The 25,816-nt window shown below is 36.3% G+C and overlaps 1 protein-coding gene across 6 annotated transcripts in view; it reads left to right on the top strand.

Moving 5' to 3' along the window:
• Positions 1-25,816, top strand: part of PCDH9 (protocadherin 9) — a 666,436-nt gene that overhangs the window by 423,662 nt on the left and 216,958 nt on the right. For 5 of the 6 annotated variants that reach the window (XM_062487767.1, XM_062487766.1, XM_062487763.1 and 2 more), the window contains one exon: positions 8,654-8,855. In XM_062487767.1, the coding sequence (XP_062343751.1) occupies positions 8,654-8,855 (202 nt within the window). The remainder of the gene's footprint in view (positions 1-8,653; positions 8,856-25,816) is intronic. The other variant, XM_062487768.1, reaches the window with a different exon arrangement.

The following is a 25,816-nucleotide window of genomic DNA, read 5'->3' as shown; positions in this document are numbered from 1 at the left end:
GATTTTTTGAGTCTCAGAGAATTAATTCAGGAGGATGGGGACTAGTATTTAAAATGTTCAAAATTTATTAGTGTTTTACCAGGCTCCAAAATTGAACAAGGTAGTGCTCTGATTTAGACTTCATTAAATTGTAACACTTAACTTTTCTGTTATGTCAAATTTACCTTGCAGTCAAGATGATTTTAGGTAGATAGAAATGCTTATTAAAAAAAGGAATATTTGCCTTTATTAGAAAGGCAAGACTTAAAATATATAACAGTACTGTGTTTAGTGTCTTTGTTTAAAGGTTTTCAGTCTTATAAATATCCAATTAAAAACAAAACAAAGCAAAACTAAACTAAACAAAATATCCCAAAAACAAACAAACAAAAAAAACCCCAAAAAATACCCGAGGAAGAATTTATTAAATAAAGAATATAGTTCCACAAAATAAAACAAAGGAACATCACCACATAAATACAGGAAGAATGTGATATTGCCTGAAAGAATAACAGAAACCACAGGATTTGACTGCAGATTTTTCTTCATTCACTGTCTCTGAAAAACTAACACAACTCTCCAGCCAGACAGGCTCTTTGTTCTCCATGTTTAAATGTGCTTGGGACCATCATGCTGTCATTTCCTACCTGGTCATGCGTCAGACTGTAATTAATAATATTTTTCACCTTTATGAAAAGGCCAGTTCTGTGCAGCCTTAGCAGCAAGTCAGATATAATAAGTAATTATATTTATGTTTCCTTTTAATACATTGCATTATATGTAATTTACAGATTTCTATGAAATTTTAGTACTGAGAAATTGAGCAGAAGAAATCAAATTATTTTCTGGTATAGCAACAATTTACATTCTGAAATCAATACCAACATTGTTACCTTAAAGGGAAATAGAAGTATATACTGAAGCACTCCAGCACTTTATATGGGCAGCATGGTATGAAGAAGTAGCATGAAGAGGCTGTATCAACTGCTTTTTTCTTTTTCTCATCGTTAGTTTAGCTTGAAAGATTGGCTAAAACCCTATCTGTCTCCATTATCTTGGTTCTCTGGGTAAGTTATCAAGATGAGCATGGAGAATGGATTATCCTGTGATGCAAGCAGGATCCTTGAATAAGGACTGCCATGGGGACTGCACGAGGACATTTAGTTTAGGAGCAGCCAAGAAAAAGTAACCCTATTTCTCTTAGCAAATTGCAGGGATCTACTGCACAATTTGTACGTAGCACAGACTTGGGCCAAGATTATCAGGGATAAACAAGAGTGGCTTTTACTAAGAAAGTAGATTGATTTTATCTCATATTAACATTTTTTTTACAAAGTTCAGTTAAACATGAAAGAAGTAGGTATGTATCAGTGAGCTGAGTTGTACAAAGCCCTGTTTGAGGTGCTTTGTGGCTTTGTAAGATACACTACAACAGTCCTTGATTCATCTTTCCAAACTGGAAGAGAATGTAGATTATATGTTTTAGGGGCCTTTCACTAAGTCAATCAGAACTGCAAAACATAACAAATCATTGTTTATTTATAAAACACAGTAACACAGCAACCATATGTTAATTCAAAGACCTTGCCAGTTCTTTCTGGTGAGCAAATACAAACAGAGATGTGTTTTTTTGAAACTGTTACTAATCTGTTTTTGTGACTTAGCCTCCATATACAGGCTTGATCTCATAAAAAACAAAAAAACAGAAAAAACATCCATGTTGTAGTACATGAACTGTGAATGAACTTTATGAAACAGACATCTTCCACAAAGACGTTTGGAATTATGCATAGATTCTTCATGTGTCTTTACAACATCATCTTAAACTTGTGTACAAACAATATCTTCTCCGTAATCATAATTTAATAATAATTTAATCATCAATAGGCTATGGGTTTTTGGAGTATTTGTCTACTGTTTATACTTTATTATATTTTAATATGCTTCTCTGACTTTTTTATTCATTAGTGAAGTTTCAGTAAATTACGTCATGTAAGAGGTTCTTTTGTTAATTTTCCATAATAAAGGTAAATTACTTTTTTTTTTTAAAATTTCACTTTTAAGCCTCCATATCAACAATCTTTGAATAAGGAAAATATTTCCAGAATTTTTTCTTTGAAGTTGTTTTTCCCTTCATAATAATTATTTGTCAACGTAACACAAAATATATCATAGTTGTTCAGAAAACAAAGGGAAATAATTTTTGTTGATGCAAAATCTCCATATCTGAAATAAAATATTTCAATGAAAATTCAAAACATGCCATGCTTGAATATATATTCTTATATGCAGACCTACATCCCATTCTGTAAAGTTTAATTCAACTTGTGAACTGGATGTTTTAGTGGCTTCTTCCTGTTTGGAAAATCAAGGAGAGAAATCAAGGCTTTAAATTCATAACTGTATTGAGTGAAGAAGTTTAAAGTATCTAATTCGTAAACTCAAAATGAAACTTGGCTGGTTAAAATTCAGCAGGTTCTATTTCCAAGTACCCAGTGTGGAAATGTTTTTTTAATTACAGCTTGGTTTATAACAATGAGTAGGATCTGTAGCCAAATTTGTCCCTGTGAGACATTCAGCGACGGAACAATAATGTAATTATTTCTGGGATTCCTGATTAGCAAAAACAATACAATAGTTCTACAAAGCTTGAAGGTTTGGTTTTTTGGAATAAAAAAGAAGCAAAATCTCCTCTTAATGCTGATTTCTGTAACTTGCTGAATGATTCAAGCACACAATTGGAAAACAAATGCATTTTGGAAGGTAGTGTACAAAGGAAAAAAAAAAAGAACAATTTTGAAACCCAGTGTTTATACTTCCTAAGTTAAAGCTCTGTTTCCACCACAGCTCATAACTCACCTGCCACAGGACATTTCAAACACTTAATATCACATGGCATGATTTCTCCTGTACTTCAGGCTTTTAGCACTCAGGTCAACAAAATACCTTACATTATTTGCAGCCCACTTTCTACTTGTGCATGAGTGTGTCTGGGAAAATAGTGCAGCAGCAAAAAAGCTTAGTCTCATAAGTAGTGCCTTAAGATCAATAGTATTGGAGTACCTTTTCTAGAAATCTGTGCTGAGGTACAACTTTTGCCAATTCTTTTGGGTAAGTAAGGACTTCAATATTTTAAATATATTTGTCTATGCAAGTTTTCCAAAGCCATAGATATTAATGGAACAAAATTAGAAAGGGTAGTATGACAATACATTTTATACAGCTAAGATTGTCAAAAATAAAGTACTTCAGTTCAAAATTACGTTTTCAGCTCTGGGAAAATATGAAATTGCTCCAAATACTTCCATATTTTCTTTTATTTTCAGTTAGAGTTGACAGAATCACAGACTGGTTGAGGTTGGACAGGGCCTCTGGAGGGTGTCTAGGCACCCCCCTGATCAAGCAGGGATGATTACAGCTGCTTGTCCAGAGCTGTGTCCAGATGGTTTTTGAATATCCCCAAGGAGGGAGGCTACCCAGCATATCTACGCCATTTGTGCCAGTCCTTAGTCACTCCCCAGTAAAAACAAAGAGTTTCTTGATGTTCAGAACCTCAAGTGTTTCCGTTTGTGCCCAGGATTGCCTGCTCTGTCACTGGGCACCATTGAATTCCTCGTACTAAGAAGGAATGAAAAAATTAGAATGGGAGAGTATGTGGAAGGAAAAGTTACAAGCTGAAACACACATATATTTTTAAGTGTCCTCAGGATCTCCAAATAAAGTATTTTAATGAAGAAAAATGCAAAATGATATGCCAAACACAAGTTCTAATTTTTTTCTTGATCAGTAAGATTAGAATATCCCCATGCTCTGCCATCCATTCCTCATCTCTACTGCAGAGTTCATGTTGCTATTTTTATTGGCATTTTCAAGTACCATAGCTATTACTTATATTCCATAATTTCACAAATTACAGTTGTTAGAAAGTACTAGGCATCTATTTGACTTTGTTGTAGCAGGAAAAAAGGAGCCAGACCCCTTTCATGTGTCTTTGATTTGATGTAATTTAGTTGTTACTATGTTAAAAAAGTGTTGGCTGGCTGACCACCTGGTCCAAAAGCAGGAAAAAAATATGTTGCTATTACACTTGAACTGTCCTATTTTCAGCACAGGAGTTTGCTATCCATTCAAGATAATATTTCTCTTACGGGTGCAAAGTCATGCTTCACATAGATGAACTTCATAGAATCTGCTGCAATAGGTGATTAAAGGAGAATGATTCCTGATTGTTTTCCTGAATTTTAAACTCTGCCAAGTTTCAAAAACCCCATTGAGTTGAAATGTTTTGAATTATATATTGAAATTACTTTGTCACAGGTAAAATTATATTGCTTTGACAATTCTCCTTTCAGATTTGAGTTTCACATAACAGTGAGGTGATATTTCCTGATTAAAAATAAGGACTGGATTTTTTTCAGGACCTGAAGAAGACTCCTATCCAACCCCTTCCCCCCACCAAATGCATGTTCATGATTGAATATATCACGGATTTTAGGTGTGAATTTTGGACAAGTGTTGAGACCTGAACCGTAGCCTTACCTCATGCTGTATATAATCCCATGTATGTTGTAGAAAAATTAAAATTGTAATTACTTGTTATCATTAGTCCCAGTCTTGTACCAACTATAAACCTCATTACTCAAAATAACTCGATTCTGTCTTTAGGTAAAAAGAATTCAAAACTGGATTTTGTTGCACAAGGGAGTATATAAGCACAACCATAGTCTAAGCTTGTTGGATTTTCTCCTGAAAGAGGAGTCCCTGTCACTGCTGTCGTGGTGGCAATAAATTAAGTGAACAATCAGTGAGGAGCTCAGTGCCTGGATCTGGACCACACGTGGCATCCTGTGATGCATGCTTCTGGGGAACAGTCTGTATGCCTTGCCCAAGCCAGCTGTGCATGGTGTGTTGGTGTGGCTTCACTGGCAAATTCCAAACTGGACCAGCCAGGAGTAGGAGACCCCAGGTCTGGGTGGGGTATCTGGCAGGCAACAGGGCAATGTTGGTATTTTGGGGGACCCATGAGTGTGGCCTGCCAGTGGGACAAGTGTGTGTGTGCTGCATGTGGGCAGTGAGCAGCCAGTGAGACCAGCTGGTGAGCTGGGGACCCGTGGGGTGGGTAAGGAGGACTTGGATCTGGACAGGGGTGCTGGGCAGGCAGGTGCTGGTGCTAAGGAGAGCTGTAAAGGTGTGTGTTTGTGAACCTGGAGAGTGTGGTGTGTGTGCTGCACTTGTAACTTTCTGCCTCTCACAGCCCAAGAGGAGGAGGAGAAGATGTGTCCCCTTGTGCCTATGCCTGGTGTGAGTCCTGAATGTAGGGGCTGCCTGGGCCAAAGCCTTGTCTGAGGCTGTCTGTATAGCCACAGCTGTCACCAAACTGGTGTCCATGTGTGTGTCTGCATTACATGCACAGTCTTGGTATTGTAGCAGCGCTCCTAGCACAGAGATCCCAGGCTGGGCTCCAGCAGCCTGGCAGGAGGGTTCTGGACAAGGCAGTGGAGGCAGTGGCCCCATATCACATTACTTAACACTTGTAAGCTCTCAGTATGTTGAGGACAGTCTTTCTTTTCAATTACTGATATGACTAGGACTAAACATTTGCTTTGAGTCTCCTTTTGCAGAAGGCTTGTTCCCCTCATTGTTTTGAGGGCACAACTTAACCTAAAGTTTCTTTTTGGACTGCATGTTGTCCACCCATCATCTCTGGAACTGGATCACTGTTTACATGACCCTTAGATTATTTTATAATCCTTTGTAATGATTTGCGGATTCTTTAGTGGTTGGCTGTTGTGGGTGAGAATGGGAACTTCAAGGAAAGTTTGTTAGAGAAGCCCTGCTGTTGAATCGCGGGGTGCAGAAAGGCCCCCCTTGCTTTCTAAACTTCTCAGAGATGAATTTAGGTGTCCCTGGATCCAGTCTCAACCCCAGATTTTGTCCATGGTTTAAGTAACTTAGTCCTGCGGGATTAATGATGGCAAATCACATAAATTTATATAAAGATTAATTAATTTATTATTTAGATGACAAATGATTGGATAAAAGACCTTGACAGGATTTAGTTACTATAGAATGTAAGAGCTAAAACTTCTAGCAGCGTATAGTATAGGTATAGTGCACTGAATCAAAGCTGCTACATAAAGCTAGGAAAAAAAAACCCATTATTAGGTGGAGATTGATAGAACTCACCACACCAATTCTCATGCACAGATCTCTTTCACTCAGCCTCAAGGACTATCCTTGAACGGACTTCCCCACTTCCAGGGAGAAAACTTCATATACTCCAAGGAATATGTGAGAGGAACCCAACTGTATGAAAGTGGACTAGACTTCTACAGTGCACAGAGTGTATAGTGATTGACTGCCAGCCATATGCTCCAGGTCTCCTTAGCAGCTTATCTGTCAAACTATCAGGATCTTAATTTGGAGTTGGTGAGCCAGACTGCTTTTAGCATAATTCGATGCCAAAACCAGCACATGACAGCACCTCTCAGCCCACCATTGATAACTTGCAAAATAGGGCATTATTTGAGTTGACCACATTCCAAAGCAGATCACCCTGCTACAGCAGCTCAGAAAGGCAAGACAATATACTTTTCTCTCATCATTTAAAGCATGGATTTAAAAATTAATAGTACTATCAGCTAAGAAGTTGCCAGTATAAGTGTTAGGTCTCTGTCATTTTACTGGCTAATTGGTCCCTGTCACTGTCAGTATAGAGTCAGAGGAGCTTTCAGCTAGTATGTGGACTTTTTTTTACCCAAGATCAGTACTTTTACTATATAACTCATTAAATAGGACATTTTTGTAATTATGTATTCTTCTGTTTATTTGGGTGGTTAATTAATTATAGGGGTTTTTCTTGGGGAAAAAAAAAAGTTGTAAGAAAAAGTAATAAAGTGTGAGCTAAAGGTTTTCTTACTGGCATATATAGTGTTAGGCTCTCCATTGATGTAATGAATACGCCCAATGACTCAGAGAATCTATTTGGTTTTCTACAGCTGGATTCTAATCCTAAAGCTAAAAAAGGAACTTAAAAGCAAAATACTAATTATAAAATCACAGCCAAGAGCAAATAGTATTACATTTATTTCTATACTGAATAACACAGTAATCTAAGGTTGACTTAATCAACTATATCCACCCAAGGGAGATGAATAAAAAGAAACCTGGTAGATTGCATTTATCATGATATAAAATGGTAGCAATTGCCATTAACAAATAGTCTTTAATAAGCAAACATACAGTAAGTGCTATTAACTTGAGGTTTTTCTCATTAAAAGAAAAATAAAAAAGAGGAAGGGGAAAAAAATGGAAGTTGGGGCCTGATGCTGTTTCAGGATGGATACAGTGCACGAGATGTTAACTACTTTTAAAAGAGTTAACTAGTTGAAGATACCTGTTTTAGTATTTTCCTAAAGTTTCTTTCTCTTCTAGCTCTGTAGGAATTTTAGATCATTAGCTTAGATATACCCCATACATTTCAGATGACTAATATTGATAAGAAATAACCACTAAACTAAACAGTTACTATGCTTAAGACAAACTTTGTGAATCTCTATCCTAAATCAATCTAGCAAAACCAGACCACTGAAGCTGCTGAGATTTTTTTGTCAGAAGATGTGCTTAACTTAATTGAACTACTCTCTTGAGATACTCTTAAACTAGTTGCTTCCATTCCTTCAAAGATGCAGTATTTTGATCCATGAAGACCTGTAATATTCCTTTCATGAATCCAACAGTCATGGTTGCTAAACAATTTGCAGCGGTGCTATCAGCTCTGAAGCTCTTGGGGAATCACTGTATCATTCTGTGGCCACAATTCAAAAGTCAGATTATTTCTCTAGCTGAGGGAGGTTCAAGATCAATAATGGTTCAAAATCAATAATCTAAGTGTACATGAAAGGGGTTTTTTTTGTTTGTTTTTTTTGGTTTTTCTTCTCTTGAGATAGTTACAGATTTCTTTTTTTAAGACATTTAAGAAGAAAATTGTGAAATTCTGCTTCTCAATTCCTGTGTTTTTTGTGCAAACTCTGTGCTGTTTTATTTTTATTTCTCTTACCATATCGATAATTATTTATTCTGTCATTGCATTTTGTGATTCTTTGCTGACAATTGTGAATTCACTCATATATTATCAATCCTAATTATTCATTTTAGTTGCATGACTGCTATCAGTTAAATATACTTATAGATAGCTATTTAATCAGCTACTACTCCTGAAAGATGGCAACCATTTTGATGGTTTTGTTTAGCTTGGTGGACGTCTTTTTACCAGTTTGAATAGCGATAATACAAATTTTAATCTCAGAAATATATGCCTATTAATTTTTTTTATAACATTTGCTTTTGATAATATAGTTTGCAATGTTTTTTGCTCCTCAGAGAGAGTTGTTTTTTTTAATATATGATGTTTTGAAAATTATGGCTCCCCCATCTGCCAATTTCCCATCTAAAAGCAACAAAAACCCAAAACAAAACAAAACAAAAACAGAAACAAATACAACAAAAAAACCCAAACAAACATACCACAAGCAAACAACAGGCAAACATGATAATTGCAATTGCTTCATAAGCATTGCCAGGGATCTATTTGTATGTCAAAAGTTAAAAAAACATAGTCAGGAGAACTGAAAAGAAGAGCACTAATCAGTGTGTCCTGTGCTCTTCTTTGTAGTCCCAGCGCCGTGTTACATTTCACCTCCCCGATGGCTCCCAGGAAAGCTGCAGTGACAGTGGTCTGGGAGACCACGAGCCAGTGGGTGGTGGAACCCTGATCTCACACCCTCTCCCTCTGGTTCAGCCGCAGGACGAATTCTACGACCAGGCTTCACCGGACAAGAGGACTGAAGCTGATGGCAACTCTGACCCCAATTCTGGTGAGTCACCATCACTGCTCTCCTTATCTGAGTGGCTTTTCTAACTTGGTTACTTTCTTTTTCATCCCTTTGAGCTCTGCAATGGTAGAGATATTTTTAAGCACGTTCATGAATATTTGATCATATTAGCTCATAAGGATTGCTTGGAAATAATGTAGTTTGCCTGAAGTGCCTCATGTTGTAATCTGACTGTGGAAAGAAAAGTATATTCAGTAGAATAAATGGCTTCATACTAATTGCACAGTAAGTAATAGCAGCTGGGGAGAAGCATGTCCTACAAGGTAGCAAGTTTTTACTGATGTTTGCAGTGCTGTAGCTATTTAGCTTTAGATCTTGTTTTAGGAAAGTCATTCTAAACATCAATTTAAAGTTCAAGGACATGGAGGTTTTAGACTAACAAAAAAGTCAGTAAATCAGTGAAGCACTGAAAAACTGGAAGAACCCAAATTTCTTAACACCCTTACAATTCCCAATTCTAACATTAAGAATTGCAGTATTTCTTTGTTAACTTGGAATGACATGATGTATTGGTATTGTCAGATACAGGTTTTCATACAAATATTAAGGATTAACTATTTCATTTGGGAACTTCTGCCTTTCTTTCCTCCTCTACAATACATTTACATTATTGCTGTGTTTTTGTGACAGCACTAAAAATTGAAGCAAGATCTTAACCAATACTGTGACTAGTATTTTGGCATTGGAATGTGGCGACTTAGACATACTGAAAACAGGGAGGGGGAAGTAGCACTGCTCTTAAGCCTCTTGCTTTTTGTCTAGAATGTGGATGCAAAGGTTAAAAGTCTTATCTGTGCTCTTGGAAGGTAATTGAACCTGAGTTCTCTTGCATCCCAGGAGTATAGAAATAAGAATTAGTTTCTGTCTTTGGCATTTCTCCCTTTTGTATAGATGATTAAGTTGTCACTGGGCCTGTACAAACCAGGAGAGAAGGTGGCCTTGGGATCTGATGAACAATATTAAGGTCCATCTCCTCATTTGGGCAGAGCTGGATCTGAATGATGGCATTTACATCATGGCAGGTGACAACATGAACTGTGGAATATTGACTTTGGAAATATTTTTCTCATATGTATATGTGAAGACAAAGAGGTTGTGTTGGATGAAACTCTACAAAGAAATAATTTGAAATGTTTTACTGTCTGAGAGTTGCATGAGTTGCATTCTGATTTCTTTTCCTCTATTTGCCTTTTCCTTTTTTTTTTGACTCCCTGTATATGACACTTATGTTTTATTTTCTTTACCAAAACAGAAATGTTTTTGAAACTATGGTGTTAAACCCTTAATCTGTTAAATCTGTAGAAATACAGAGAATGATAAAAGAATAGCAACTATGAATGGATTGACTCTGGAGCAAGAATGGATGTCTGCTTAAGCAAGCAAGGAGCTTAACTGGAATTATCCAGTTAATTCTCTGACCACGTATGAGACTTGTGAAAGATTTAACAACATCAGAGAGGAGTTTTTAAGGCAGCATTGCATGTTGGCACTGTCGCATTGGCTTCACAGACTGAATTGTAGATCTCTTCAAAATGCAGCACAGAAGTCCTCCAGGAGACATAGGAAAAAGGGGCTTAGTAAACTTCATAAAAAGTTATTAAAAGGGCAGTTTTGGAAATCTGTGTTAAACACGTTGTGCAGACATAGTATATTAATCATGATCATGTATTCATACCTAATATAGACACTAAGTGAAAATTAGTCAGAATGAGTAAGTGTTATTAAAAGCTATATGAAAAATTTTAATGTTTGTGGTTGCACCTAATTTAGCCTTAGGGATGCTAAATTTGTATTAAATTTATGAAAATCTAACCCTCAAGCTGTACTATTAGTGAAGTATTGAAGTATAAGGTTTTCTACTTTTTACCAGACATTGAAACAGTACACTCTGTATCTCATCAAATGTCATAAACTAAGAAAGGAATTATATGGTCAGTGCTGTGACAGAAATTTTCCTGGAAAGGTCCAGGCCAGAATGGGAGTCATGTTGCTCATTAGATGGATTTAGCTTTTATATTGTATTCAGTATCAAGCTATTGCCTGGGCACCGTATCAAGTTATTTTGCTACTGTAGGCACAAGTTTTTGAATGAGATGTGAAATAAGTTTTAAAGCAGTTTATGGTTATTGAAGATCATGTGGCAATTTTCAGTCGAGAAAAATGCTATCTGGTATTGGGCAAGGTTACCTTGTGAATATTTACATGTGTTCATGGTTAAAATAACTGATGTAGCATCATTTGGAAATTGTATTCTTTGACAATCCTGAGCTGAATTTCTAGTTCTGTTGCAGTGAAATGTTCCCTAGTTGTATTTAACTGTAGAAGTAGTTTAATTTCAGTGGCTGTTTAAGGGATGGCTGGTTATGAAAAGACTTGGGATATGCTAAGGTAAAAGATACAACTATAAAGTAAGGAAGAGAGACCTAGTGCAGAGTTGTAGTATTATCATGTACATGTACTGCTTCCAATTTTGGATAATAAGTGTTGCATAACAATATTTTTATTCTAAATGCTTCAACTGAAGTGAAAGAACAGTGTTTTTGGGAATGTTTGCAAATGACCTCTACATCAAAAATACAGATTTGTTCCACTGTATTTTTATGAAAGTTCATTCTAATTTAAAGTTTGCTTCAGCTGAAGAGAATGTGATGTTAATCTTAATAGTAAAGTCCTTGCTTCACGCTGAGAGCAATTTTGGTTAATGACTTTAATGCTCAGTGAATTGTGTGGGTTATTACTGTACACTGTGAAGTTACGTGAATAAAAACACAGCCATTGTTTCTCAATATAATGTTTCTATTTTAATTATACTTGAAGAGTGACCAAGTGTCAGTTCTTCAAAATCTGAAATGGGGGGCGGGGGGGGGAGGCCCACGGGAAGTGATAAAAGTATTTCTCACTTGTTACACAGAAGTATGAGAAACCTTACTGCCATATTTACTTGCAGTCATTGGCTTCTTCTGAGACACAAGAACTACAATTACATGATTTAATGAAATAAACACACACAGTGAGAGTACATTCATCTAGCTAATCTGAAAACAGAAATCTCTCACACCAGGTGAAATTGAAATGAAGAGAGAAGCCAAATATTGGCATTGTCAGCCACACGCTGTCACTGTGGCTATGAGAGAAAGGCAACAAGGTAGAAATATGAAGTCTTTTATAATGATATGTAAGTCCACGTTTGGTTTGCATCACTGTATTCTTTATTTAGGTCTTTTATTTTGAGGGTTGTATTCATTTTGCTAAGACATATTTTCCATTTCCTTAGTGGTAATTAATCAGTATTATTGATGTTCAGAGGAGTTTGATGTTAACCTATCAATTGCAACTTCCTTATAGCTCGCCTTTGTCTCATTTGCAGCTTGATACACTTGATCCCTATAAAAAGGAATATATTCCAAAGATCTACTATCTGATGCAAGTTATTTACCCTTTAGAATATCAGATAAGAATTTAGAAAACAAAAAAGTCAATATATATTATACTACTTCATTATACTACTTTAAAACATTTTTCATTACCAAAATTCCCACTTTCTAATGGTTTAAAATGTGCATATTTTTAACATAAACATCTTTATCATCAGTTGCATTAAAACTGTACATATCTCTGATGTATTTTAATGTGAATTATTTCTTCAGGCATTGCTCAAAAAAGCACTGTGCTTTTGTTCTCCAGCAGTCGGGTGCAGACTGTTATTTTTTATTACTATAGGTGTGGTTTTCATCAGTGTGAAAAAACAACCCACCTTATTAGCGATGCATTCTTCTTTCACTGTGGTTTAGTGAAGGTTGTCAGGGACTTAACTTTAGACTGGAATTACTAGTGTATCTAAGAGTTGCATGCAGCAGAGCTGTGCAATAGAACTGTACGAAGTAAAAATGTGCCTCCTAGTGTAAAGAAGGGGAAACATGCATTTTCAGGAAAATGCTTGATAAATCACATTTTGATAGCTGCAAGCTGTGGATGTGATTCATTTTTCTTCAAAGAGATAAAGAGGAATAGCATGTATTTAGTGGAGTGTTAGAACTGCTCTAGGGAGAAAGCCTACTGCACAGTATGGATGAATCTATGCAATAAATCCAATGGTTTAAAACCAGACAGAAATATCATATTTATGTCTTCTGATACATGTTTACAAAGCTAAGTAAATGCTTGCCTAATTTCTACTCCTCATTAATAAGCAGTATGAATATATATCAACAAAGTAATAGCTTTATAAAAACATGGAGCTGTAGTAAAAATTGTAACACACCCACAGGTTTCAAGATTTTTATTTATTTAGTAAAATAGAATGTTTTGTTATATCCTATGTTACTTCCAAACCAATTCTGTGTTCTCGGAAGTAATGTTATAATGCTGTATTTCAATACTAATGTTTGTGGATAGCTTTTTTATTTCCAGTACAATAAAAAATGTGGGGTTAAATTTGGCTGATAATACCAGAGTTTACCCTTTTTAATAAACCTAACACTATGGCAGTTTGGTCAAGTAATGTCAGGAGTGTTAAATGGTACTCTAATTCCAGTAATAAGTAGGAATATCTCTGTGGCAGTGGCTCAATTATGATTAAAGTTCAGAGTAATGGCAAGACTGCCTTGTATTACACTTGGTCATATGATAGTGTCCCATGTGGAGAAGCTAAGCCTCTTCTGCAAAGAGCTTCGGTTTTACAATGTCACTGTCGTTACACCCAGTGTGTGATGATGGTTTAACCTTGTGGGCATACCCTCTGCTAAATCCTGTCTTTCATTTTGCTGCCTCCAGAGTTTCTTATTTGGCAATACTGGAGTAGTCCATAGCTAAACAGCCTAAGGTGTAGAAAGAAATTCTACTGTATTAATGCCTAGACCTAGATAATTTGCTGTCCATAGTTATTCTCCGGTTTTCACAATATGAGACTATGAGAGCTAAAATAGGAACATTTGCCTTTGAGTCATATCATCCATTTCATTAAACACAAGTTCATACCTCACACAGAATCTAACACTGTCACATTTAGCTACAGGCAAGCAGGAGTAAGAAAAAATGGAGTCAGGTTGGTGAATTAGACTACGAAAGAGCTATAAAATAGTCTGAGGTCTGAATTCAGTCTTAGCCTATGCACTTATTTCTTTAAAAAGATAAATAAAACCTGCAAGGCATAAGAAGATCACTATCTCTTTACATCTCTTTGATGCCTCATTGAAGTGAGGATTTAAAAACTGTATTGGTTTAGAGCAGCCACTGTGTTGCATCTGTTCCTATTCTACTCTCTTTTCCTCCACACACCAAAGCTAATTGGAGTGTAAATCAGGAGGCCTTAACCATTGAATGAGCAGTAGGAGAGGAACTTGTCCCATTGCTTCTCCAAGAGGAACAGCTAACTTTCCAAAACTTCCTAGCTGCTGCTGCCTGAGAAGAGCACTTGCAGGTCCTCAGCAGTGGGATGAAAAGGCTACATGGGGCAGGGGGACTATGAGAAGGGTTAGAGCATTAAAGGAAGGGGAAGCTTGCACATAAGATGAAAGCTGGCAACTTTGGCTGCCATGACTGATGATACCTAGGACAGTTTAAAACCACAGATGCTTTTTCCAGGTTAAAACAAGGAACTTAAGGAATTAAGAATTATTTTTCTCCTGGAAGTATTTTCTATTCACAAGGGTGGTTTTTTTTGTTTTTATTTTTTTTTTTTTCATATCACAGCAAGCCCAGATCTACTGCAGACATTCACAGACTTCATGTTTCAAAGTGATACCATTATCCAGTCAAACCTCTGCCATTTCACAATGCTTACTGTTTCACACAACTTCCCTTAAATCAAACTGATGTTTTAAAATATTCCAATGATAAAATAGTCCAGGGATTTATTTCCACTGGTGTTTGATTACTTGATTTATATGGGTTAACATGACAAGGTTTTGGGGAGGGGGGACTGCAGAGGGTGCCTCTTTGAGAAGACACCAGAGGCTGCCCCTCATATTTGACAGAACCAGTCCCCAGCAGCTCTAAAACTGCTGCCCAAAGCTGCACAGCAGCTGGGGGGAAGGAGTAAGAAAAAAGTGAGAGAAACAAACCTGCAGGCACTAATAAAGAATAAGGTGGAGAACACACTTCAGACACCAGGTAAATTCCATCTCAGCTTGTGGAGAAGGTGGTGCCCCAGCAGCCCAGGGAGCACCCTGCCCTGAAACAGGTAGGTATGCCCTCCCTGAAAGAAAGTTGCAGCCCACAAAGAGCACATGCAGGAGCAGGAACTGTGGCCCCAGGGGAACCCAGTCTGGAGCAGTCTGGTCTTGAAGGCTCTCACCCTATGGAAGGGACACATGTATTGCTTGGAAAGGACCCCGTGTTGGCCAGGGTAAGGTAAGTATGATGAGGAAGGAGCAGCAGATACAAAGTTTTACTGACTGACTGCAACTCCCTTTCATATCCCTTAACACCATTTAGTGGCAGGAGCAAGGTGAAGAGGAGTCAGAAGAGGAGGGTATAAAAAATAAATTTGAGCCTGGGAAGAAGGAAGGGTTGGGTAGTGGGGAAGGTGTTTTTAATTTTGTTTTTCCTGTTTCTCACAATCCTACTCAGGTTTTTATTGATGATAAATTAAATTTATCTTCCCCAGGCTGAGTCAGTTCTGCCAGTGATGGTAACTGGTGAGTGATCTCTCTGTCCTTATCTCATCCCATGAGTTTTTTCATCTCATTTTCTTCCCGTCTTGAGAAGGGGGAGTGATAGAGCAGCTTGGTGAGCACCTGGCAGCAGCCAAGGTTAACCCACCAGAATATTAAAGCAGGTGTTGTATTCTCAGTCTGAAAGCATTTATTTTCAGTTTCTACCTCTTGTCTGTGTCATTGTACCACCCTTTGTCGATGTGAAATCTGTGACTTCCAGAAGTGCAAGGATATTTTGAGGCCCAAGGGACTGTTTTGAGTAGTACAGCGTCCTGCATAATACAGATCAGAAGTCCTAGCCAATAGCATAAAAAAGCATGTGTCTTCAGCTAGTATCTGCAGCATATGTTGCAGAATGATTTCTTGATTTAATGATCTTCAGTGACAGAGGAAATAGTACTACATTGCTTTCTTATTTCAACTGAATCAGACTTTTATTTGATGAAAGGGGTGTTTGGAGTCCATGGTACAGATGGAGTGTTTAAGTCTTCTTGAATCTGTAATACACTGATCAACTTGTAGCAGTGTTTTTAATATTGCAACATTTTGTTCTGAAACATTTCTTCCCTCTCTGTATTTTAATACTGGTCCAATGTCTGTCCAGTAACAAAAAAATCCCAAAAAAAACCAAAAACAAACAAACAAACAAAAAAAAAATCAGAATAAGAAAACCAAAAAACATAAGTCTTCTAAATCTCAGTTTTAAAATCAGTTTTTGTCAGTCATTGCTTTGACATGAGTGGGTTGTTTTTATTCCTGCCTCATGAACATGCTGTTTAGCAGTACTTTTTAGCAATGGAACAGCAGCAGATTTTTCTATTATTGAAAGACTTTACATGGGAAATTAAAGTCAATAGCACAACTGAACACATACATCTTTAATCATAATGAAATATATTAGAAAGATTTTATTAGCATTCTAGGTGCTCTATCACCTATTTGACACAATTCACCTTTTAAATGTTTGATAGTCTGCTTATAACAGAAATATTTGTTTGATATGTTTGAGGTTGCTGTTTCTAGAATTCAGTGAAAGATATTGTTGTCAGCTGTGACTCCTTGTTACCTTCATATTACCACTAACTTCCCAATGCTACATATTCCTTTACTAATGGAGTCTTAGTGCAACTCTTATTCCCAATGTCAAGTTGACAAAAAGAAACTTTGTATTTGTGAGAATAAAGTGTTGAATTTATCATGGCATTGTTAATTTCAGCATTTAAGTGGTTCCAAATTTTAAGTTGAATTGGAATTGCAGACGGCTTCAATTAGAGGAATAACTTAATGCAGGAAGAATAACCTCACTGCACCCATACAGACGTGGGCCTGACTAGAAAACAGCTTTGCAGTGGGAGAACTGGGAGTCCTGGTGGATAACAAGTTAGCCATGAGCCAAAAGACACCTTTGAAGAAAATAAATAAGTCTCCTGAACTACAATACAAAGGATGCTGCCAGCAAGCTGATGGGAAAGATCCTTTCTCTCTCCTCAGTGCTGGTGGGACACATTTGAAGTGCCAAGTCCAGGGCTGCTTTTTCCAGTATGGAAAGAAAATGGAAATATGCATTGAGTCCAAAAATATTATTAAGGTATTACAGCATCTGTCACATAGGGAGGTGCTGAGAGAAATGTTGCTGTTCATCCTGGAGAAAGGAAAGGTTTAGGAAGGATCTAATTAATGTGTGCAAATACCTGATGTGGTGTGAGAAGGAGAGTATAGAGAGAGCCAGACTTTTCTCAGTAGTGCACCAAATTAAAGAAGGGACACTGGACCCAAACTGAAACACAGAGAAATTTTCTTTAAATAGAGGGGAAAAAAAAGCAAAAAACAAAACACCACCACATTTTCTTGCTATTGGAACAATAAAACTGCACCAGGTTTCCCAAAGAGACTGTGGAATCCTCATGGATATTTTGAAATTAGAACAGGACATTTCTTTAGCTGAGTCATGGTAGCTCCGTGAGTTGAGCAGGAAGGTGTGACTAAACCCTCTCCAGACTTCCCTTTCACGCTTAACCATTCTATGATTATGAAATACTATAAATTAATTACATTTGTCTTGCATAGATTGTACAATGCAGATGTGAAGGGGAAAAAAAAAAAGAAAGAAAAATCTGTATCCTCTAAGGTAAATGAAATCCAAACTTGCAAATTTGTGGTAGGATATCTGGTGTGTATACATAGTATAGAAATCAAACAGAAATAGGTATTATCCACGTTACTTGTTTCTTCTCCAGTTTAGCTACTGAGGTAGGTATCTGAAATGAGTCAAGCAAATCTTGTAAAGAAATGCCTTTATCCCACCATGGGTTATGAATGAAGGCTGTAGAAAGTAATCAAATAATACCCAGGTTAGTTTCAGGTTAGAAATTAATTATGAACTCAGCTTCATATTATATAGTCTGAATTTGGATACTGACATGTAGAAATCTAAAGCTTTATCCTAAGTGTCTAAGTGTCCCTTTTCCTTTACTGAGCACAAAACTTCCATTTAAACTAGGTATCTAAATTAGGTTTGCTAAATTTCACTCTAGAGTCCATTCACCATATTTCTGTTGAATGCAATAGGAGCTCAAATACCAAATTCACACAAAGACGTTTTGGATTAAATTTAGCTCCACAATTAATATGCATAGGACTCAGATCATTCATTATACATTGTATTTTGGTTTAATACCTACTTCTTGTTAATTGCACTCCCTTCTTTCATGTTTGACATCTAAATCCAGACAGCTTGGGTACCCCAGGACATTTCTAACCTGTCATTGCTGATGGTTAGACAGGAGAAGTGAGATTTAGGTTGAGATTCATTCAAAAAGGAATGAGTGCAGGTGCCATGTGTGTAACCTCATGATGTATCTGTGACTCATTCAGATATGAGTTGGAGGTAGATGTGAATTAGTCTGAGATCCAGGTGTAGTCAGTGGAGACCTCAATTATTATAATTGAGACTAGAGACCCAGACAGTTGGATCTGATAAATGATGTGCCTATTTTAATGTGAGAGGCATAGTTTTCCAAACTATATTGACTGGGTTGACATTGTTTATATAGGAAGCTCAGACACCTAAATTTAGCTGACTCCCTCAAATCCAACCCTTTGTGTGAGATGATTCTCAGCTGTTTTTGTTGCTGAGGGAATGCTCATGTATTTTTTGGGAAATTTATCAGATTTTCTTATCTATCTGCATATAACATTTTTCAAAGGAGAAGGGCATTTGCAATTTTCATGCCTCATTTTTACAGTATTAATTTTAAAAAAATACCAATTGCATACCTTCTTTTTCCTCTTTTAAAGCCTTTTAAAAGCACAGTCCTAAGGAAGGATTTCTAAAAATAATTTCTGTTCTCTTATCAGTTTTTCTTCCTCCAAACAATCACCAAATATTGACTCGACAATATTAGAGGTCTCCTGCCATTTAAAAATTAGCATATCTTGAAGCACAGACAATGCATTTTGACTGTCTCTTTAAGAATATCCGTATAGTACTCTCGTAGAATCCAGGACTTCTTTCCTTTTTAGGAAATATCTTCGCAAGCTTCACTTTCTGGAAAGGAAATCTAGTCTTTTGGAAGAAAGAGTGTGCTATCTTAAGAAATAATGTTATGCATAAGTGTCTTCAGGTTTGACCTAGTCTTGTCCAGAAACTAGGTGTTCATTTTATTATTCTTATCTTATGGCTTTATTTTTTTTTCCCTCAGATTTTGTGTTTGCTTCTTTTTCTTTTTCCCCAATAAGGAGAAATACATGCATAAGAAGAGATGTTCTCTGAATAAAAATTGAAAATTATATTATGTAGGTAATGAATATTCTGTTTTCTTTCAAATATTTACCTTCCCAATGAATGTTTAATGGTTTCATACACACACTTTTTTCTGTTTGTCTTCAGTAGGAGAAGGGGGGGAAGATTAATTAAGTAAATGAGGAAAAAAAAAGGAATTATATTTGCATTCTAAAACCCATGTAAGTAAACCTTTTAGAAATAGGAATAAGAGTTGAATAATTTCTTAGTATAATGCTTTATCCCCTTTCATACTAATCCAGGTAAATACATGTTAAGATAAGTAGGGAGAAGAAAAATAATAGCAGAATACTTACCTTTTTTCACTGTGCATCGCATGTTAAATGTCTTTGTTCTGTGGTTACGAAGTGAAGACCTATGTGCTACAGAGAATCCATCTAGACTTGGTAACAACATAAGCAGCTAAATTTAGGCCATATTTACCTCTGTCCATGAAAGGAAAATATATTAAAAAGCTTTTCCACAATATTCAAAAACTTTGTGATTTTTCCCCAACTTGAAACAAACAAATAGATAAAGACAGAAATCAATCTAATTGTTCAGGACAGTTTGAAAATTTTGCAGCTTGACAAATAGCTTTTCAATATAAACCCCATGTTACATATCACAAAACCCACTCCCAAGAAACAAACGAGCAAAAAGAAAACCCAGACAAACAAACAAACATCAACCAAAAAAGCCCCACAAAAAAAAAATTATTCAATAACATCTGGACACCTTTGCGAGAAAGTAGAGAAATATTTTCTTGTGTATACCTATATATAATTTTTATACCTTTATCAGTGTTTGTAGCTCTATGATGACGTATTACAAAGCACAGTAGGAACAGCTCTGGATTTAAAGAAACTGGTGTTGAGAGCACAGAGTTTACTATGTATACTTCCATGGCAGTTGTTCTGCACTTTTGTGGTCCACGGGCTGAATGTTTATTAGTTACTGAAAAATAATTCTAATTGCATTCCATTCCAAAGGAATCCCATCCTTGTGCTCCAAAAGGTCTTCACAAGTATGTCAACTGGAGTTGATTAGGAGATTCATGTCAGAAGTACAGTCCTGCAAGTTAACATAGACTTACTATTTAGTGAGATTTATTTTATTTCTACGTGAAAAAAATCAATTATTTTAAACAAATCTGCATTGCTGAAGTGTCATCTACGTACTTCATGCTCTAATATCCCCAGCAGATTTATGGTGATTTTTAAGTTCTTCACTCTGAAAACCACACAAAAATGTCATTTTCGATACAAAACTTGAAATTAAATTCTGTGTACCTAGCATTTAGTAGAAGGATTCCTTTTGCTTACTTGGTGATATGCTCCACTACTCTTTTAGATTAGATCTGTGTTGACTTGAAGACCCAAAGAAAGTGTTTCAGTTCATTGAAAAAGATTGAATAGCTTCTTTTTACTTTACTGCACTGTGCTATTCTATTCCATAGCTGCATTTGTTAAAATAGCATCATGGAGATAACTACTGAAGACATACTCATTATCAAGTAAAAACATCAGTTATAAATCATTCATTTATCTAAAATAACTGGGGGAAAAACCCCAACTTTCTCAACTTTATAATAATTGCATGTTTTATAATCCATGAGCCAAATGGTGTGATGTTTATCACTTTACACATCCATATGTTTTTCTTATGTAAAAATATATATGACTGACAAGAGGGTGTGGTGGAGTAATTGACCATTTTTGATGTTTAACTTTAATGAATATTAAAAAATCTGTTTTTGTTGAAAGAAGTGGTCAATTACTGAATTTAGGGAAAGCAATTTATTAGTAAAAACACATTAACATTTTGTTATTTAGAATGTGCTTCAACTATACAAGCACATATTTCAAAATTGCCATAGACTTACACTATAACACAGCAAAGGCATGCAAAATTGATTTTATTTTCAGTAGTGAAGCCAATAAAATTTGAGTGTTTTGGGGTTTTCTTTTTTTGAAATATATTGGTTTTGCAAAAATGTAACAAAAGAGGCCGGTTTTAATTGGTGGTGTTATTCCAAGGCCCTTGAAACCCTGGCACTTATAGTTGTTGTGAGTGTGAATGTGATCTGGCAAGCACAGCATAGTCATTAACTAATGGATTGTAGCTACACTCTTTCAATAAAAATGTGTAGGTGGTTAGTAATATTCTAGTGTTACCAGAAATTTTAAAGTCGTTTGTAGGTTAGTTTGTGAAATTAAAAGTGTAATCAAAAATTTTCCTCCATTGCTGCCTTTTTCAGCTGATTTAAGTGCAGATTCCTTGGATCATTGAGAAGAGAAACGAAACGACTAAAAAATAATCACTCACACCAAAATGGAGCAGTTGTTTGAATTATAGTTTCACAGTTCATATATTTCTTTTCATGAGAAATTAAAGGGATTGTATAAGGTAGTTGTTTTGTGACATTACTCCAGGTCTTAATATTTATTTATTGATTTTTAATATACTACACATACTTGTCCATTATTACTTCATTATGAATGGAAATCATATATTTCCAGTTGTAAATAGGCACTTAATAACACGAATCCCTCTTGCATGAGCAGCTACACTGTTTGGAGACATATTAATTATACATTTTGCAGAAGTCTGAAAATATCTAACATATGTTATAGATGAATATAGGTCACTGTGACAGCTGTAATAGACAAATATATGCATATCTATGCATACAGACATAGATACAGACTCTTTCCACTAGGGTAGAGAGATATTCAGACAATCTAGATGTTAATGATACTGACCTTTGTCTACTAAACTTCCCTTCATCATTTAAAGAGACAGCCTGACTGATTTTAAAGATGAACATTATTAAAAATAAGCTGATGCATCAGTGGTTATGTTCTGTTGGCACCCTCTGCAGTCTTACCAGACTCTCATGGCCACGTTCTCAAGAAATTCTAGCTGTGCTCACTTGGTCTATTTTTTTATATCTGGACTGCTCATGAGGATGGGGAGATGTCTACAGGGAAATGACTCATATGAGGAATGGCTGAGGTCACTTTGTTCAACCTGGAGGAGACTGGGGGAAGACCTCATTGCAGTTATAACTTCATGAGCAGAAGCAGAGAGGCAGGTACTGGTCTTGTCACTCTCTTGACCATGAATTAAAAAAAAAAGATTTGGGCAATGCCCTCAGGGACATGGTGCGACTCTTGGAGTTGTTGTGTGCAGGGACAGGAGTTGGACTTGAATGGTCCTTATGGGTTCTTTCCAACTCAGAATATTCTATTATATGGTTCCATGATCCTATGACTTTTTTAGACCCAATTATATGCTATGCACACTTCAATCCCTAGCCTATGAGTTATGCCTTCCAATAAATAAAATACTTTGCTGCTAATAAATAAATAAAAAATACTACTTTCTATCCTGAAAGTCAGACAGCATTTTTTAACTACTCTGTGTAAATGGCAGAAGATATCATGCCAAAAGAGAGGAAAGAGTCCGGTTAAGCAAAAAATAGTGTGGAATACTGGAATCCAAACAGTAAGTTGCTTTACATGCTTTATTCTCTTTTGGGCTGAAGGGTGATCCACAAGAGCATGCATGAATGAATTTTTAAAAATCCTTATAAGAGCACAATAGCATTTAAAGAACCATTTAAGAGTAAGCAGTTTAGTCCTTTTTTGGAGACTTTTTGTACTACACAGGCTTTCATTTTTTTGGAGGAGAATTTTCTGTGACCTTTTGTAAGTGTGTATTTCTCCTTTGCTTTCTTGTTTGACAAAATGTATATTCTACTATTCTGTCTAATCCACTGTAACTGTTGTATGTATTTATTTTTTTATTAACTTTGAAAAAAATAAATCCTGGTAGCAGTGTATGTTGATGTCTCTCCATATCTTGTGTCCTTTTTTAGAACTCCATATGTTTAGGTTGGTGGCAAGATAAAATACCTTTCTCAGCGGGTCACATCCAGAAGTGACTGCTGATATTGCCTACTCTGTTTCACAAGTATAGGGAGAGAAAAGGAGGGAAATTAGACGAGTGCTATTGGGGCAGCAGATAAAGGAATGACTTGGAAGGTGTCAGGTAAACTGCCAGCTGGATAGATTATGCATGACAGCAGAGGCATTGTGAATGAAAAAAATTGAGTGCTGTGGAACTGACATTGTTATAGGTAATACTTCCATGTACATTGAAACATTTAGAACGGCTCTGTGCTGCTCAAAAGTTAGAAAGCTCTTTTATTTATGGCTCAAAAATGTCCATGAATCATCTGTCAACTGAGCAAACTTGAATGAAAGAATGCCTGTCGTCAGAAGACTGTGAAAGTCCAGAGCAATCTGGAAAACAACCCAAATTGAGAAAGAAAGTGCTTAACAGGGGGGAAATATGAGTGCCATATTGCTTAATTCAGCGTCCTTCCCTTTTGGTGTTGTCAAATGTTTACCTATTACAAGATGCCAGCCTACTGTGTTGTATTCTGCCACAAGAGAGATGGCATCTCACAAATCTGGCAGTACACTGACAGCAGTCTTCTACTTTTCTGTTCTGGTTGCCCATTAAAATCTGTATAACTAGATTGAGGCTATGAAATTGGAGTAACATGTCTAGACTAGCCAATGGTGTTACACTGCTGTGGTGCCAGATGTAATGCTTTAGAGCACTTAATACTGATCTCTGAAAGGTACTGAGGAAGTATTTGTGCTTTGCACACTTCTGCCAGCAAGAGGGTTTTAGAGGTTTTTTAAATTTTATTTTATTTTAATATCATATGCAGTATTACTTCCTCAAATATGTATAAGTCCTATGCATTCTGTTCAGTGCATGTGAAATTAAAATATGTGATATGCAAATTAATCCCCTTAATGCATCAGCCATAGAATAATGTCTTTAGTCTAAGTAAAAAGATAACAAAATACTGTTTTGTTGTGCTCTTTTTTTTCAAGTGAATTTGGCAAATCTTGCACCTTACCTAGATTAAATAATTACATAATTTCGCAGAATCCCAAAATCAGTCAGGTTGGAAAAGGCCTTTGAGTTTATCAAGTCCAACCTATAACTCAGCACCACCTCTTCAACTAAACCATGGAACTGTGTGCAATGTCCAGTCCTTTCTTTAACACCTCCAGGGACAGTGGTGACTCCACTGTCTCCCTGGACAGTCCCTTCCAGTGCCCACTCAATATTTCTATGAAGAAATTCTTCCTCATTCCCAACCTAAACCTCCCCTGGTGTAGCTTAAAACTGTGTCACACTGTCGTGTCACTGGTTGCCTGGAAGAGGAGACCAACCTCCATTGGGTTACAGCCTCCTCCTTTTAGACAGTAGTAAGGTCTCTCCTGAGCCTTCTCCTGTCCTGGTTAAACAGCCCCAGCTCGCTCTCTCAGTTGCTTCTCACAGGACTTATGTTCTAGGCCTTTCGCCAGTAATAATTTAGTTTAATTTAATTATTTAAATTGTTTTACTACATGAGAAATTAATATCTATTTTTCACTGGAACACATAAGTGATTTGAAACTTGGGTATAGTGCCTACCTCATTAACACTAGTTTTGTTTTGACGGAGTGTTTTCAACAGCTTTGATCATTTGAATTAGTCTGTCATGGTCAAAAAGGTTTGATCTGTGTAGTCAAGTGTATGTCTCTGGATGATGCTTCATCAAAGTCTCAGTTTAAAATAGCTGAGAGATGACCAGTTAAAAAAAACAACAAACAAACAAAAAACAAACAACAACAACAAAAACTGCAACAAACAAACAAAAAACCTCAGCAAACCAAGATATAACTACCCCCCAGTAAATAATTGGAAATAAACTTTCTATAGTTGAGAATCAGCTTTGCTGATAATCTGCCTTCTGAATGGTTTGTCAAACTGGGCCATTCATCTATGTATCAAAATGCCAAACTGCGAGCAACTTGAAAATAGCACTTTCTACTGTTTACAGTTGTACCCCATAATATATACTGAATATTTTTAAAGGAGAAAAATAACAATGATTTTCATTGTTAGAGGTTTTGCTTGTTTATTTGTTTGCCTGTTTGTTTATCCAAGGTTCTTTTTAGGCAAGACATTTGACAAAAGTTCTCCTGAATTATCATTGTTAGCACATTTGTTTGATTATCAGAAAAAAAACAAAACAAACAAAACAACCACATTAATTAGCACAGAGATCTGAACTTCCAGCCTGTGTGTACAGACACACACAGATTTTCCTCCTCAGCCAGCAAAGGTGGATTTAGGAAGCACCAGAATGATAGGCTAATTAGGAAGCCCATGGTTATTTCTAGATCTGTTTTACATAGTCAGTTCTTTGATAAACTGTACTAATCCGGTAATTTATATTCAGCCATTCAAAGTGTAATATAGAACAAGTACCTTATCTCTTGCTGTCTCTTGTTTGCTTAATCTTTTCATGTGCCTCTTAGAAAACTTTGCCACTTGATGCCCTTTCAACTTTTCCAAACTAACACTTAATTCATAAGGGTAAAGAAGACCCACCAGCTTTATCTTCAATAACATGTTACGTGGTAAACAAA

Source organism: Cinclus cinclus, chromosome 2 (genome assembly GCF_963662255.1).
Source record: "Cinclus cinclus chromosome 2, bCinCin1.1, whole genome shotgun sequence".
In the NCBI taxonomy this organism is placed as follows: Eukaryota; Metazoa; Chordata; class Aves; order Passeriformes; family Cinclidae; genus Cinclus; species Cinclus cinclus.
The sequence above is the reverse complement of the archived record's forward strand: the minus strand, read 5'-3'. Positions and strand labels throughout refer to the sequence as shown.